The 17,061-nt window shown below is 48.8% G+C and overlaps 1 protein-coding gene across 2 annotated transcripts; it reads left to right on the top strand.

Annotated features, from left to right (window-relative positions):
* Window positions 1–526: 526 nt before the first annotated feature.
* On the top strand, window positions 527–14,506 carry STIP1 (stress induced phosphoprotein 1). Of its 2 annotated transcripts, none has more exons than XM_072789651.1 (14): window positions 527–686; window positions 3,779–3,988; window positions 4,463–4,604; window positions 4,772–4,913; window positions 5,598–5,766; window positions 6,742–6,868; window positions 6,958–7,060; window positions 7,344–7,464; window positions 8,746–8,842; window positions 8,982–9,106; window positions 12,839–12,875; window positions 13,089–13,192; window positions 13,394–13,566; window positions 14,014–14,506. In XM_072789651.1, exons 1-14 carry the CDS (start codon window positions 552–554, stop codon window positions 14,084–14,086), a joined length of 1,758 nt encoding a protein of 585 aa, XP_072645752.1. In that variant the 5' UTR covers window positions 527–551; the 3' UTR covers window positions 14,087–14,506. The 2 variants fall into 2 exon arrangements, with proteins under 2 accessions (XP_072645752.1, XP_072645753.1); XM_072789652.1 differs by lacking the exon at window positions 527–686 and adding an exon at window positions 2,462–2,579.
* Window positions 14,507–17,061: the final 2,555 nt, after the last annotated feature.

Genomic DNA, 17,061 nt, shown 5'->3' on the forward strand with positions numbered 1-17,061 from the left:
GACCCAGAGTCACCCCCCCCACCGGCTGCGACTCGGGGCGGAGTGGGTCGTCGGGGCCACCACGCTCGCGGGCACCGCAGCTACGGCTGCAGAAAGCGACCGCTCTCTCGGACTCCCATAAACCACCGCAGCGGCGAAACTCCACGCTGCCTTTGAAGGATGGCCTTTTAGACCTATCAGCGCGAAGCCGCGGCGACTCTCCGCCCAATCGACATTCTTTTTTGACCTGAAGGCGGTGCCCTCACGGACCCCGTCAGCCCAATGGGAGAGGTGGAAATTTCCAGAAAGAACGGGACCAATGGGCGCGGCCAGCGGGGCCACGATTGGCGGACCAAGCGACCAATCCCTGTAGCAGAAGTTCGCCCCTCCCTCCAATCATAGAGCTTTGGGCAGGCGGGGCTTACCGGGAAGAGTCCAATCCGGAGGCGCGAGGGAGGCAGGGCTTGAGGGGATTACTCTCAACTGCCCAATGACAGAGGAGCAAGGATGATGGGCTAGACTTCAAGCCAATAGTAGGGAAGCACTGAAAGCCCCCTCCGGGAGCTCAACCAATGAGCAGGCGAGGAAGGGGTGGGATCCAGGGGTCCCGGCAGCTTCTAGTAGGTTCCAGAAGGCGGCGCGTGCGGTTGGGAACGCTGAGCGGTCGGAGTCGATTCAACGGGGTTCCGGGCTGGGCTATGGAGCAGGTGAAGGGGGAGGGGCGGGCCGAGGCCCGGGGGCAGCTCGGACACCGGCGGAGGCCCGGCCACGGGTGGAGGAGCGGGGCGGGCGCCGATCGGGGAGGCCGGAGCGGCGGTGGGGGGAGGACGTGAGGACGTGAGGGCCGCGGCCCACCGAGCGGGAGGTGAGCAGTGTGGTGAGGCCGAGTTGTGGGGGCGCCGGGTCCAGTCAGCGCCCGTCGCCTGCCCGCTCGGTGAGGAGGACCGGGGGACCGGCGACGGTTCGGCCTAAGTCGGACGGGAAGAGAGGCCGTGGCTGGGCCCCGGAGGCCTCCCGGGGGGTGGCTCTCAGCTCAGCGGGGAACGCGGGGAGGGCTGACGGTGGGCGAGGGGCTTCGGTAGAGGCGGGGGGGGGGTCCGCACCAGCGGGGACTGGGGACGGAGAAGAGAAGCCAGCGGGACTTGGCCACAGTTAACTTGGGAGAACGCAGGGAGCGGACGGGAATCCGCTGGAAGTAACCGGTTGGGGGAAATACTACTTTTCTGCCCACGGAAGGACGTTGAGGGAAGGTTTGATGCGCGGCGGGCCGGCAGCTCTGCCTGATGCAGGAGAGAGGGATGGTGCCGCCGAGGTCCTCGGATGTATGTGCCGCCCCTCCCTTTTCTTTTTCTTTTTTTTTCTTTTTCTTTTTCTTTTTCTTTTCTTTTCTTTTCTTTTCTTTTCTTTTCTTTTCTTTTTTCTGTCTTGAGTGTCTGTGATTCGAGAGTCACCGAAGATTGATGTTTCTGGAAGGTTGGTTTCTGGTTACACAAGGAGGAACTGGTTTCTGTAGAAAATCTAGGCTATGTAGATAAGCAGCAAAAAGTAAGTTATTTGTCTCGGCTCAGCATTTTTAGGGGACCGCGTTTGTAGCTGCTGCTGGTGGTTGCCTTCAGCGGCTTCATTTTATCCTCCGCTGCCTGGAGGTTGTAAACAGCCAGAAGAGATTTTGTTCTATTCGAAGCTGTCGTTGAAGTGTAGCAGTTCTTGGGAGGGGGAAATGGCTCCTTGTTTTTTTTGTGTGTATGTGATTTAGAAAGCCCTAGTGTTACTTTTCTCAGGTAAAGCCATTGCTGCTTTAATCAAATCTGGAGCCTCTTGGGTAAGTTTTTTTTTTTTTTTTTAAGTTGTAGAATTGGAGGGCTGAATAGTTTTTTGTTTTTTTTTTTTTTTTTTTTTTTGCTCACTTGGGATAATTAAATTGTATCTAAGACTAAGTAGGCTATGGTAAAGACAAAACAAAGATTTTTGGAGTGAAAAACTCGTTACTTGGAAATTGGAGCAAAGGGTTTCTGTGCCTCTTGTCAAAATAGGGAAAAAAACTTTTTAAAGTGGTGCTGTCCATTGCAGATGGAGCGGGTATGCAGGTAGACTGTAAATGAATGACTAAACTCAGGGCTGCACACTCCTGCCTTGTGTGGAGGCAACTTAGAATTTTAACTCCAGGTGTGTCCCAACCTACTCCTGAGCCCATTGATCATGCAACTCTGCCTTTGGTTTTCATTTTCAACTCAGATCTGTATTTCAGGTTTCAGAAGTATTCAAGTTGGGCAGATTGGAGTGTCCATATTCTCTTTTTAGTGCCTTTCGAATCCCGGGGTAACGTACTTTTTGCATTAGACTTAATGCAGACTTGGAACCGTGGGAGATATTTAGCAAGATAGTGTTCGCTATTAATGTGCATTGTGGGCTGGTGTTTTCTGTTCTACTTGATGTTTTATTTTTTATTTTATTTTTTTCTACTTGATGTTTTAAAGTGCTGATCATGACCTCCAGACTTGACTTCCTGACCGACTGCGGGCCGGTACTCACTTTGGAAAATGATGTTTTGTAGGATAGGGAAGAACCTTATGGAGCTGTTCTCAACTGTCTTGATACTAGTTGAGTTTTTAACTTTTTTCTTTGTGGTCTCTTTCCCGGGTTCTTTTTTTTTCCCTCCAAGATTTTTATTTATTTATGTGACAGAGAAAGAGAACACCAGCAAGAGGAGAGGGGGAAGCAGACTCGGGAGCACTATGTGGGGCCTCCGTCCCAGGATGCTGGGATCATGACCTGAACCAAAGGCAGATAGATGCTGAGCCACCCAGGCATCCCTCCTTTCCTGGGTTCTAAGATGTTTATCCTGTGCTGCATTTGGCAGCCTTTTCTTACTTTGTCCTTTTTAAGGTGTCTCTAATATTTCTGGTTAATGGAGGGAAGTTCCCGATTGGTAAGCCTCAGGGTTCCAAAATCACTTGCATGAGTAGGTAGGTACTGGATCATGGCTGGGTGATAGACTCAAGACAGAATGATTTAGTAACTTGAATGACATACTTGATCTCACCAAATGTGTGCTTTTGAGATGTGGCCCTTTTTCTCTTGAAGGGCTTCCCAGGTTGGAAGAAGCCTTGAATTAGGACCGTGGTCTGAATATTTGAGAGGATGGGATATTAAACCACGAATAGTGTTTCATTTTCTTACATAGCTTGTATAATATGAGAATGCTTAAATGTGACAAAGACTGATTTTCAGAGGCTAGCTCTCGTTTACTCATTAAGAGCACAGTAATCTACCACGTTGTGACATATTACCACAATTATGAATGGAAATAGATTCTTCTCCGATCGTGGGTGAGCATCTCCATGCTCCCAGAGAAGCTGTCGTGAAGCCTGTGGGTTGTGGAGCATGTGTCTGTGCACACTCCATTCACTTCTTTCATGACTCCCTTTTCTGTGAGGAGCAGTAACGGCCTGTGTTTGGTTTATCGTTTGGGCCTCTTGGCATTCTGATGGCAAATGAATTTGTTTTTCCACGAAAGGAACTCACGAGTGTGTTCTTAATCAGCCCTAAGTAGAGACTTTGGAAAGAGTGGCAAGAATTCTAATTCGCACTGGAGACAGTGGAGAGCCAAGGGTCAGGCTTTATTTCTTTGTTCCTTATTATTTATTGGTTGGTTCTGAAAGATGTGGGAGATGGTAAACGAACACATTGAGTGTTTTCTTTTGGTTTATAAAGTAACTTTGTCAATAACCACCTTAAGTCGGGATTAAGCAAGTGTGTTATGGGGAAAAACTACATTGACCTTTTTTTTTCCTCTTAGGTAAATGAGCTGAAAGAGAAGGGCAATAAGGCCCTGAGTGCGGGCAACATTGATGACGCACTGCAGTGCTACTCTGAGGCCATTAAGTTAGATCCCCAGAACCATGTGCTCTATAGCAATCGCTCCGCAGCCTACGCCAAGAAAGGGGACTACCAGAAGGCTTATGAGGATGGCTGCAAAACCGTGGACTTAAAGCCCGACTGGGGCAAGGTAAGCTGTGGATGCACTGGGACTTCAGAGTTCACAGAAATGCCTTCTAGAATGCTGTTAAGTACAGGGCCCTCCTGACCTGGCTGGTTGCGATCCCTGTAGACAGGTAGTTGCTGGCCCATTCGTTCTCCCTGTCTGCGTCTTTGCCTCAGACTGATGGCACAGGTCGCCAAGTCTGAGATCCCATCTGTCACTGAGACCGCTCTTCTCCTTTGTACTGCTGAGAGACGAAAGGCTGCTGACGGACAGCCCTGGGTCATAAGATAAACTGAGGTGGGGAGGGTAAGCATCTTTGAATTGTGGCTGGATTCTTCATCCTTGGCACCATGTGCTCCTCTTCCTGTTCTTTGGTCCTCACGTGAATACCCATTTTGTCCTGTGAAATGTAAAACAGGTTCTTTGGAGTTCATATTCTGGACTTAACTCCTGGTGTCCTTTATTTGTTTTTTTTTTATTCTTTCTTGCTGGCTTAAGGGCTATTCGAGGAAGGCTGCAGCCCTTGAGTTCTTAAACCGATTTGAAGAAGCCAAGCGAACCTACGAAGAGGGTTTAAAACATGAAGCAAATAATCCTCAGCTCAAAGAGGGCTTACAGAATATGGAGGCTCGGTTGGCAGGTAGGCGCCAATACACTGTTGGTGGTGTGTTTTTGGGGGGTTTTGTTTTGTTTTTAATGGGGTTAACTTTGAGGCTCTCCTGCCTAAATATCAGGCTTAAAGGCTAAAGATGCATCAGGAATCAAGGGAACCGATTTCTGATCACGTGCTTTTTTTGTTCGGAACAGAACGGAAATTCATGAACCCTTTCAACATGCCCAATCTGTACCAGAAATTGGAGAGTGATCCCAGGACAAGGACACTGCTCGCTGATCCTACCTACCGGGAGCTGATAGAGCAACTACGAAACAAGCCATCTGACTTGGGCACGTAAGTCAAGGCAGCATGGTTTGTGTCTGGAAATAGACAAGAATATGGTGCTTTCTTCCTGGCATTTTATGGCTGGGCATAGGGAAAGAGGGTGTCCCTCAATCAGACAGCAATGTTTCTGCCTTTGCTTTTTCTCTAATGAGCGGTAGGTGTTTGTTGGTTTGTAGTTTATTTGTATTTCAAGAAAGGGTCAAGGGGGACATGTTATCAGAATAATTTAGAATTTTCATTTTTAAGTCTCCATGACTATTTGCTCCTCTACTATAATTCTGATCTGGCACCAACACTATCTTTTGTATACATACCAGATGCTGTCTCTTGGGACATTGACGAGGACACTTGTGGTTGAGAAGAGTGTCAGGTGTAAAGATGTGTTTAAGTCCTACTGGTATCTGTGGCTACCTGAATCTCTGTGGTTCCTGAGATGAGATGGAGTACACCTCTAACTCATCCATCTGTGTGTCTTCTGCCCTCAAGAAATAACCCTGACCTCTCTTACCTCGATTTATGTGGATTGTCGAGGGCTGGGGTATTCCCCAGTGGTACCTCATGGATAGTGCAGAATCTAGCAGTTTCTCTGTGGAAGAGAAGCTCTCAATATAGTAATCTAAGACTTAGCAGTAAATAGCTTAAAATCGGTTGTGAGGAAGAATATCTGTGACTTTCTTTCTTTATCAATGCTAGGAAACTGCAAGATCCCCGGATCATGACTACTCTGAGCGTCCTGCTGGGTGTGGATCTGGGCAGTATGGATGAGGAGGAGGAAGTTGGAACACCTCCCCCACCTCCTCCTCCCAAGAAGGACACCAAGCCAGAGCCAATGGAAGAAGATCTTCCAGAGAATAAGAAGCAGGTCTCGTTTTTTTCCTCATTGTCACATGTTCCCAAGCAACCTAGTTAGGAAGCCCCTGTCAGACAGGAGTGCCATGGGTCAGGCCGGCTGTGATTTTTGAGTGCACGGTGGTTGTTGTTAATGAGAATGGTCAGTATGTTGAAAGGTTGACTTGCCAAGAGATTTAATAAGAATGGTGTATTCTCAGACTTGCGGCATGGATGTTGGTCAGGGCAAGCTGGTAAAATTATGTGATCTTGTCCTCGCCGGGGTCCAGAGGGATATTGTCCACACCCATCTTCAGGCTTCTGTTTTCTGGTTGGATGTATGTAGTTGAAAATTGTCCACTTAGCAACATTGTCTTCCAGAGCAGGAGGCATGTGGTTACACGATTTTATTTCCCTTCTTATAAATGGGAACAGCAGATTGTTGCCGTATTTAGCACCTTCAGATGGGTAAGCGTTGGTTGCTCAGGGTGTCTCTAAGCTGGGAAAAGGCCCTATGATGTGGGTGTTAGCGAGCTGTGCTGAAGACTTCTGCCACCGGGCCAGCCCCTTCCGAAGCTCCCACCACCCCTCTGCTGCTACTGTACCCTGACCGCAGAGGCCCCAGGGTAGCTGTGTGACAAACTGACTTGGCACCGCCTCTCCCAGTAAAACAAGGCACAGAACTGCTATCCTTTTTGAGGCTGGCACAAGCTGAAGAGATGTCCTCTCCCCTGAAGCAGCTCTCTGCTCTCTGATGGAATCCAGGACTGTGGATGGAAAAGGGAGAGTTTCAGAGGAGGTGGAGATGAAACTTTAACTTTTCATTCCAACAGCTAGTCCTTCACTTTTCAATCTCTGGCTGGTTGGGAAAAGGCTGGTAGAGGTGGAGACCTTGCTTCCATAGACCTGTTGGTCATACATGCTGTAAGGTCCCTGTGATGGGTTGCAAGCTCGCTTTCTTTGCCATCTGGGTTAGATTTGCTCAGTGCCCTTCCTGTACCTTGTCTAGGCGCTGAAAGAGAAAGAGCTGGGGAACGAAGCCTACAAGAAGAAAGACTTTGACACAGCCTTGAAGCACTATGACCGAGCCAAGGACCTGGACCCCACCAACATGACTTACATGACTAATCAAGCAGGTGAGGCCCAGGCCAAGGGGTAAGTGTGTTGTCAGGGGGTCCTGGGGAATGACAGAGGCTGACTCTTCCTCAATCATCCTGCCTGGCAGCCGTGTACTTCGAGAAGGGTGACTACAGTAAATGCCGGGAGCTTTGTGAGAAGGCCATCGAAGTGGGGCGAGAAAACCGAGAAGACTATCGACAGATTGCCAAGTACGCGCGACCTTCGGCTGTACTTCGAGTGGTGTGGAGGGGTCGATGTCCGAGACTTAAATTTCCCTGCATGGGGAGGAGGGTTGCTGGCCACACGACCTGCTCTGTTAACTGTGGGCTGGAGAGGAGGCTGCAGGCATCGAGACAAAAGGTGTTTGGAGGGCGTAGTGTCCCAGCAGTGAGGGGGGGCCTTGTTCCTAGCTGTTGACGTCATTTCTCTGCAGGAGATGACCTTGTGCCTGCTCCACACTTAGCAAATTCTTTTTTCACTTGTTTCTGTCAGAGCTTATGCTCGAATTGGCAACTCCTACTTCAAGGAAGAAAAGTACAAGGATGCCATCCATTTCTATAACAAGTCTTTGGCAGAGCACCGGACCCCAGATGTGCTCAAGAAATGCCAACAGGTGGGTACGGAGAAATGGGGGTGTTTCGTTGTTAACTTTATCTTAGAGTTGTAATTAATAATGAATCTTAAATGGTTTTACGTAGTGTTTTTGATCATTTTATGTAACATCCTTGTCCATTGAGAACAGATAAGGAATAATCCTAGGTTGTCTGTGTACTTTTTTTTTTTTTAAGATTTTATTTATTTATTCATGAGAGACACAGAGAAAGAGAGGCAGAGACCCAGGCAGAGGGAGAAGCAGGCTCCATGCAGGGAGCCTGACGTGGGACTCGATCCCAGGTTTCCAGGATCAGGCCCTGGGCTGAAGGCGCCGCTAAACCGCTGAACCACTCGGGCTACCCTGTGTACTTTTATGTCAGCTCAGATCTTAACTTCAGTAGGGGGGTCAGTGAATGCAGAATGTTATTGTTCTTACTGTGACTTAATTTTTTTTGCTTTATACAACTAAAGTGGTGTGTGTTTTGCCTGTTATAAATTATGGAGGGGGCTGATTTTATTGACAAGTTTGGTCAGGAATTTTTTTCTTTAAAATTTTATTTGAATGGTTGCATATGCACAAGTGGGGAGAAGGGGAGAGGGAGAAGCAGACTTCCCCACTGAGCAGAGAGCCCGACTTGGGCTCATCCCAGGACCCTGAGATCATGACCTGAGCAAGTCAGATGCTTCACCAGCTGAGCCACCCAGGCACCCCAAGATTGGTGAGAAAGCTAATTGTGTTATTGACACATGAAAGAGGGAAAGGATCTTAAGCAGGCTTTACTCCTAGTATGGAGCCCAACACAGGCTCAGTCTCACAACCCTGAGATGACCTGAGCCAAAACCAAGAGTTGGATGCTTAACCAGTGAGCCACTCAGGTACCCCACAGTATACCTTGATAAGGAATGTGGTTTGTTTCTGTTTTTAAGTACTGTCTACACCCATTGTGAGGCTTGGGCTTGAATTCAGAACTCTGAGATTGAGAGCTGCATGCACGGTACTTCTTGAAAATCAGAATCAGCCCATGGCTTTTTTCAGTGACATGTTCATGAGTGTTTATTTTTTTATTTTTTATTTTTTTTGAGATTTTATTTATTTATTCATGAGAGAGAGAGAGAAAGAGAGAGAGGCAGAGACACAGGCAGAGGGAGCAGCAGGTTCCATGCAGGGAGCCCGACGTGGGACTCGATCCTGGGTCTCCAGGATCAACGCCTAGGCTGAAGGTGGCACTAAACCACTGAGCCATCAGGCTGCCCATTTATGACTGTTTAAATAATAATCTGAAGAATTGTTTTTTCTTAGGCAGAGAAAATTCTGAAGGAGCAAGAGCGGCTGGCTTACATAAACCCAGATCTGGCCTTGGAGGAGAAGAACAAAGGCAATGAATGTTTTCAGAAAGGTATGTTCCAGCTCAGGTGGGTGGAGCCTTTGGTAAGAGTGGAACAGACCTGTCTTCTTCCTTGGCTGTCTGCGGGCTGGATGTGCCCTGTGGGGAGGGTGGCCTTTTGCTTTCTAAAACAGTTTTATTCCTTATCCAGGGGACTATCCCCAGGCCATGAAGCATTATACAGAAGCCATCAAACGGAATCCAAAAGATGCCAAATTGTACAGCAATCGAGCTGCCTGCTACACCAAACTCCTGGAGTTTCAGCTGGCGCTCAAGGTGGGCAGGTCTGGGAATGTGGAGCAGCCACTATTGTCATTAACCTGTATGTGAGGAATGTGTTTTTTCTCTTCACGTTTTCATTGACATCGGTTTGATGTTACTATTTTGATCTTAGAGTCAAGGTAATGGTGCATGAACATGTGAGTTTTGTAAATACAGGAATGTCTGCTTAGACCCGGCCCATCAAGTTGTTAGTGGTTGGAAGATTGGAAAAGTGGATCTTTGGGGCGCCTGGGTTGGCTCAGTTAAGCATCTGCCTTTGGCTTGGGTTATAATCCCAGGGTCCTAGGATCGAGTCCCACATTGGGCTCCCTGCTCAGCGGAGAGGCGTTCTCTCACAAATCTTCAAAAGAAAGAAAAATGGATTCTTTCCTACTTTTTCTGATGATAGATTCTTTTTCCTTCCTGTTAGTTTTCTCTCTCCGTTGCTTTTTTTTTTTTTTTTTTTTAAGATTTTATTTATTTATTCATGAGAGAGGCAGAGACACAGGCAGAGGGAGAAGCAGGCTCCATGCAGGGAGCCTGATGCGGGACTTGATCCCAGGTCTCCAGGATCACACCCCGGGCTGAAGGCGGCGCTAAACCAGTGAGCCACCTGGGCTGCCCTCTCCCTTGCTTTTTAACCTTTTAAGTGTACAGTTCAGTGGTATCCAGTGTATTCACACTATGCAACCCTCATCGCTGTCCACCTCCAGAACCTTTTCATCTTACCAAACTGCATTGTTTTTTTTTTTGTTTTTTTTTTTTAAAGATTGTACTTATTTATTAAAACACAAGTAGGGAAGAGAGGGAGAAGCAGACCCTCCCCCCCCCCCCCCCCCCACTGCTGAGCAAGGAACCTGATGGTAGGGTTCAATCCCAGGACCCCAGGATCATGATCCAAGCCAAAAGCACTCAACCAACTAAGCCACCTAGGAGCCCTGAAACTGCACCCTTTAAACACTAACTCCCATTCCCTCTTCCCTATGGCCACCATTCTCCCATGTCTTTGTGACACTGACTCCTCTAGGGACTTCCTATAAGTGGGGCCATCCAGTGTTCTTTCGTGTTAGGCTTATTTCATTGGGCACTGTGTCTTCTGGGGTGCCGTAGCAGGCATCCGTGTCATCTTTTGAAGGCTGAGTGCTGTTGGGTCACAAGTACACACCATCATCCATCCATCATCAGATGGCACTGGGTAGTTTCCACCTTGTGGCTACTGGGGTATTGCCTCAGTAGCCTGGGTATTGGACAGGGGCATGCAGCATCTGTTGGGAGTCCCTGCTTGCTTGCTTGCTTGTTTTCTTTCTTAGATTTATTTATTTATGAGAAACACAGGCAGAGGGAGAAGCAGGCTCCCTGGGGGGAGCCTGATATGGAGACTCAATACCAGGACCTCAGGATTATGACTTGAGCTGAGGCAGATGCTTAACCACTGAACTACCCAGGCACCTTCAGTCCCTGCTTTGTTCTTGTAGGTGAAGGGCTGTGTCGGGAGTCGTTCAGTGTTTGTTTGTTTGTTTGTTTGTTTGTTTATTTATTTAATTTATTGCAATATTGTTCTCCACAGCGGCTTTGTCATCTGCCCTCGCTTTTTGATTAGGTCAGTTAGCAGGTGTGCTGTGAGTGTGGCCACATGTGAGTCTGTCAACCCCATGATGAGAGAGTAGTTTGTCCCCATTGCTGTCTTGAACACAAGCTGTTGGATACCTCTGTTGGTGATGTTTAAACCATTTTCTGGGCTCATCCCCGGTGGCTCAGCGGTTTAGCACTGCCTTCAGCCCAGGGTATGATCCTGGAGACCCAGGATCGGGATCGGGATCGAGTCCCACATCGGGCTCCCTGCATGGAGCCTGCTTCTCTCTTGGTCTCTGTCTCCCTCATGAATAAGTAAAATCTTAAAAATAAATTAAACCATTTTCTGGATTTTTAAAATGTTCCAAGTCCAGGCCACCTTATGGGAAGGTGACCAAATGTGACCTGTAGAGACGCAAGTACTTGAATCCGACATAGTAGTTGTTTTATTCGCTTTATTCACGAGAGAGACACAGGCAGAGGGAGAATGGTGGCACTCACTTCAGGACTCCCGGATCACTACCTGAGCCACTGAGCCCCTAGGTGCCCCAATAGTTTTTGTTATTGATGCCATTGTTTTCTGGGTTTATGTCTGGCTTAGAGACATCAAGACCAGTCAGTTTACTCAGCCATTCGAAACAACAAATACAAAAAAAGGAAGGAAGGAAAGGAAGGAGGGAAGGGGAAAGGGAAGGAAGGAAAAAAGAAAAAAGAAAAGGAAAGAAAGAAACGACAAATACCCACCATTTGCTTCGACGTGGATGGAACTGGAGGGTGTTATGCTGAGTGAAATAAGTCAATCGGAAAAAGACAAACATATGGTCTCATTCATTTGGGGAATATAAAAATTAGTGAAAGGGAATAAAGGGAAAGGAGAGAGGATGAGTGAAAATATCAGTGAAGGTGACGAAACATGAGAGATACCTAACTCTGGGTTACAAACAAGGGGTAGTGGAAGGGGAGGTGGGTGGGGGGTTGGGGTGACTGGGTGATGGGCACTATGGGGGGCACTTGGCGGGATGAGCACTGGGTGTTATGCTATATGTTGGCAAATTGAACTTCATTAAAAATTAAAAAAAATAAATAAAAAATAAAGAAAACTAGTCAATTTGCCAAGTGAATAGCATTGGCGGTCACCTGGGAGATAGACCAGTACTTCCCGAGCTCCACGGAGGGCAGCAGTGAACTGAACCATTTGTGGTCTAGGTTTTTGCTGGAATAGTTGGAAGTGGACCTGGTTGTGAAACTATAGTGCATAATAGCATTTTTTTCCCCAGAATTTTTCATTTAATAGGCACTTCAAATCCAGAACACCTATGTGCCCTCCAGTGCTTTGAGTGATAGGCACACTGGGGGTGGGGGTGGGGGTTGCCACACCCTTTGTGAAAAGAGGGGAATGTTTGGCGCTCTGTGTCAGAGCTCTTGAGTGCGCTTTAGGAGTCATTAGCGTTTGATAATAGTGGAATGAAGGTTGCAAGGCCACATACTGTGGGTCTCTTCAAAAATTTCCCCACAGGGATCCCTGGGTGGCGCAGTGGTTTAGCGCCTGCCTTTGGCCCAGGGCGCGATCCTGGAGACCCGGGATCGAATCCCACGTCGGGCTCCCGGTGCATGGAGCCTGCTTCTCCCTCTGCCTGTATCTCTGCCTCTCTCTCTCTCTGTCTCTCATGAATGAATAAATAAAATCTTTAAAAAAATAAAAAATAAAAAAATAAACCACTCTTCTTAAAAAAAAAAAAAAATTCCCACAAAATAAAATAAAATAAAATTTCCCCACATATCCAGAAATACATTTTAAAGCTGTTAGGATCAGGGCCTGTGCATTTCATTTGGTTGGCAGGTCCTCTTCAGTTTCTCAAACTAGAGGTTTCCCTACCTTTTGTGGGTTCTTCCATAATCTTAGCTCTTTGAAAAGTCCAGGCCACTTGTCTTCCTTAGGGTGCTCCATAGTCTGGAGTTGTCAACCCTCGTGGTTTTGCTTGACTTGTTCTTCTGTCATCCTTGGCTGGGCCTTCTGTGAAACAGCCCAGATGCCTGGGTTAACAGACGCTCTGGACACAAGAATGCTGTCATGGGTGTGGCCAAAGCATTAGATCAGTGATTCCAAATGACCAGCCTGCCTCCAGGTAGCTCATCTGAAGGAATGAGCCGCATTTTTTTTTCTTTCCTTCCCAGGACTGTGAGGAATGTATCCAGCTAGAGCCAGCCTTCAGTAAGTACTTCTCCATGGCATCTCCTTGTCCCTTGACACTGGCCCAGAGGTGGAGGGGGGAGAGGACATGCTTGCCTCCTTGTATCTGGGGGCCTGTAGCATTTAGCTAGTGTCAGCAGGCGAGACAGGTGTTGGGGTTCCCACGGAAAGGTGGCAGCAGCATCCTTCAGAGCCATGTTCTACTAACGCCTCCCCTTCCCCACATCCCTGCAGTCAAGGGGTACACCCGGAAAGCAGCTGCCCTGGAGGCAATGAAGGACTACACGAAAGCCATGGATGTCTACCAGAAGGCGTTAGATCTGGACTCCAACTGTAAGGTAGGGCTCCTTCTGGTCTCCAGGGGGTCTCTCCCCTACCTCCATTGTCCCTTGGGTCCTTTTGGTGTTGTTTTGCTGGTTTCTCCCTCTTGCCTGTTTCTTTGTCTCCTTGCTTCTGGTTACCCCTGATATCTCAGAGCTGCAGAAGCAGTGAACTGGTTAGTGCTAACACCCTCCCTTTTGGGCTTTGCTGGGACTCAGGAAGCGGCAGACGGTTACCAGCGCTGTATGATGGCCCAGTACAACCGCCACGATAGCCCCGAAGATGTGAAGCGACGGGCCATGGCTGACCCTGAGGTGCAGCAGATAATGAGTGACCCTGCCATGCGGCTTATCCTGGAGCAGATGCAGAAGGACCCTCAGGCACTCAGCGAGTAAGTGGAGTTGGGGGAGATGGAAAAGGTGGAGGCGAGCAGGGAGCCTGAGCTTGGTGGCCATGTGACCCGTCTAAGGGGAGTGGTTACTGTGTATTGCCTGCTTGCAGTTATAAAGGCTGGCTGCAGGTGGTTAGCTGGGATGGCTCTGTCGCTGCTAACTGGGTTGGCTTGAGTGATCTGGTGGGAAGAGCAGCTTTGCTGGGAGAGCAGCCTCAGACTTGGGCTGTGTCGGCGGGTTCATGTGGAGCCAGCCATGTTCTGCCCGCAGGCCAGGGCCTTCACAGAGCATTCTTTGCCAGGACTCCTGTTGGTGCCTTCCATGGGGCTTGAGGAGTCTGCATTGGGGCTGCTCTGAGAGCCAGTAAGACCTTTTTAGGAGAAAAAAAAAAAAATTTTTAGGTTTAAATCTAATAACTAAAAACTTTGCTTTTTTTTTTTTTTAAGACACTTAAAGAATCCTGTAATAGCACAGAAGATCCAGAAGCTGATGGATGTGGGTCTGATTGCAATTCGGTGATGACTTGCTCATCATCCCCTTCCCTTCGCCCTCATGTGGAAAGAGGAGCTGGGACCGCGGCAAGCCGCGCGGAGCAGAGGGGAGAGCAAGGGAAAGTGAACAACTTCTCTCTATATATTTATATAGACCTATGTGGAAGACACAAGAGACTCGTACTCATGTTACTCGCACCGCCGCTGCCTCTGGGCCCTCCCAGCACACGCATGGTCTCTTCCACCATCCCCTGGGTTCCCTGTTCCCTTCCCCAACTTCAGTCACTGTCTCAGCTGCTCTCCCATAGTTGGTTATTTTTTATTTGGGGCAGTGGGCATGTATGGGGAGGGGGTGCTGTTCTTCCCCGACCTCAGGTCCCAATTGTCCTCACGTTGTTAACTCCACATGCCCTTCTCCAATAAAACAAGCCAGTCGGGTGTGGTTATACATTGTCCTGTTCTTGTAATTTTTTTGCCAAATGACTCAAGTGGTTGCCCTGTAGGGATTACAAACTGAGGTGTGGGAAAGGTGGGAGTAGGAACTGAGTGGGAACCAGAGCCTCTTCCTCAGGTGGCAGATCCGTGTCACCTTGGTATGCTTTGGTCGCTAGGTGGCGCCATAGCCCAACGAGCAGCTGAAAGGGAGTTGGGGGGGGGCTTCCCTCCCCAGAGTGGTACCCCCAGAGGTCCAGGTAAACAGATGCTCCCAACCTTGCCCATTCATCACACTCCAATCTCCTAACCAGAAACCAGCTAGATGTAGAGAACACTGGTCCCATCCCAGAACAAAAAATGTGTTCCATCACAAGTCTCAGACCAGTCTGAAGGTCAGGAGACTGAACCTGTCAGCTGCTCTATGTTAGAGTTTTTAAAGAACTCCGCTTCCGAGGCGCCTGGGCAGCTCAGTCCATTAAGTATCTGACTCTTGGTTTTTGGCCCAGGTCATGACCTCAGGGTTTCGGGATTGAGCCCCATGTTGGGCTCCATGCTTAGAGGGGAATCTGAGGGTTCTCTCCCTCTCCCTCTGCATTTGTGTATTCTCTCTCAAATAAATCTTTAAAAAAAGCTTGCTCTTGCTCTTGGCCCTTTGCTCAGAGGAGGCCCCTGCGCATCTTTAACTCTGGGTTCATCCCACGCCAGCTGCTTCCACCTTGCCGCCTAAAGTTCAAACCCAGTGAGCTCAAGGTCCTCTACCTGAGGTCCTCTGGTGGGGATGCCATGTCTGCCCTAGCCTCCTGTCTGTTGGCCCCACTGTCACCAAAAAGTTCGGTGATGACCTTGCCAAGGCAGCTAGTGACAAAGGGCCTGAGGATGATGGTAAAACTGTTCAGAACAGGCCCAGATCTGGTACCTTCTGCTGGTGCCTTGATCATGAAAGCCCTCAAGGAACTGCCAAGAGACAGAAAAACATTAAGCCCAGTCAAAATAACCACTTTTGATGAGATCGTCAACATTGTCCAACAGGTACCACATCAGTCTTTAGCTAGAGAATTCTCTGGAACCATTAGAGGTCCAGGAGACTGCCCAGTCTGCCCACCACAGGTGGCGTCGGTAAGTGGTGCAGTGGAGTGCCCAGCTAGGTAAGAGCTGCCACGGGAAATACTTCAGTAAACCATCATTTGACAACCAAAAAAGACCAAACAAACCTCACTGCTCAACTGAAAGATTTTTAGTTTTGTTTGAACATGGTTACAGCAAGCTATTTCTAAAACCCTGGACCAGGGTGGGAGTAAAAACTTCCTCATTTGCTCCAACAGCACAGCTTTCTGAGCTAGGAAGCTGCTGAGGCCAGCAGCTGGCTGCACTTCCGGTCCCTTGACTTTGCATAAGCTGGCCTTCCCCCGGGAATCTCCAGCAGGCCCCTTCCTCCATTTGTGTGGCAGGTTCAGAAAACCTCCTCTCCACAGGCATGCTGCTGCCCTTCGGTGCTACTCATTTCTCAGGTTTTAGCTAAACTGATTCTCTCTGGGCAGCCCGGGTGGCTCAGTGGTTTAGCGCCGCCTTCAGCCCAGGGTGGGATCCTGGAGACCGGGGATCGAGTCCCATGTCAGGCTCCTGCGTGGAGCCTGCTTCTCCCTCTGCCTGTGTCTCTGCCTCTCTCTCTATGTCTCTCATGCATAAATAAATAAAATCTTTAAAAATAAATAAACAAACAAAGAACCAAACAAACAAACTGATACTCTGTGAAAAGGCTCAGTTCCTGTTGGGAACCAGCAGTGAGCAGAGGCCTTTGTGGTCAGGCCAAAGCTGACCTCCCAGGGCAGGTGATGGGACCATCCAAGGTCACATTTGAGTAGGGACTTGACTGACGGGAGGGAGTGACCCTTGGGATACACGGTGTGAGCAAGAATGTCACGTGGAGGGGTAGAGTGGCCGCGCCAGATTTGAAGCCTCAAGCCCTGGAGGCGTCGGGTGGGGAGGTCATGAATGAGCAGAGGCCAATTCCTGTGCAGCTGTTCCACTGGGCAGCTCTAAGCTTTTACATGTTTGGAAATAGGGGCCCTTACTGGGGACAGGAAAGACTTAAGGAAGTGGTTTCCCTCGGGGATCTTCTTCAGGGATCTACTTCGTGGTGATAAGGGACGCCCTGGGGTTTGAGCTTGCTTGACTTCCCGGTTCCTAAATAACCTAGACCTGATCCTTTCAGCTGTGTGGCTTTCCCTCTCGACAGCACAGTGATGTTTCATGTCCCAAAGCCTCGGCCACCCCCACCCCCACCCCCACTTTGTGACAGCCTGGAGATAGAAGATGACCCTCTAAGTGGACAGTGTGTGTAGACAACGTGAACTGGGGGCTTTTCTAGTTTGAACTGAGCTTCTTCCCTCCAGATCAGGGGACGCTTTGTGTGGTGCTGGTGGTGGGCCCCAAGGCTGCTCCTTCCTTGCTCCCTGTGCTCCCTGGGAACAAAGGTGGGGCCACCCCTGAATCCTCAGCCTACTGGCAGTTGCTTCCTGCACCCAGCGCCAGCCCGCCCTGGGGAGGGGCTGAGCCTCATGATAAGAC

This window comes from Canis lupus, chromosome 21 (assembly GCF_048164855.1).
Source record: "Canis lupus baileyi chromosome 21, mCanLup2.hap1, whole genome shotgun sequence".
Lineage (NCBI taxonomy): Eukaryota > Metazoa > Chordata > Mammalia > Carnivora > Canidae > Canis > Canis lupus.

Bases quoted from the DNA above. Each gene is read 5' to 3' on its own strand.
- STIP1 (XM_072789651.1), top strand. From the start codon at position 552: ATGAGCAGGCGAGGAAGGGGTGGGATCCAGGGGTCCCGGCAGCTTCTA. The intron at 5,767-6,741 runs GTCTCGTTTTTT...TACCTTGTCTAG, and splicing joins TTCCAGAGAATAAGAAGCAG to GCGCTGAAAGAGAAAGAGCT. The intron at 6,869-6,957 runs GTGAGGCCCAGG...CCTGCCTGGCAG, and splicing joins TTACATGACTAATCAAGCAG to CCGTGTACTTCGAGAAGGGT.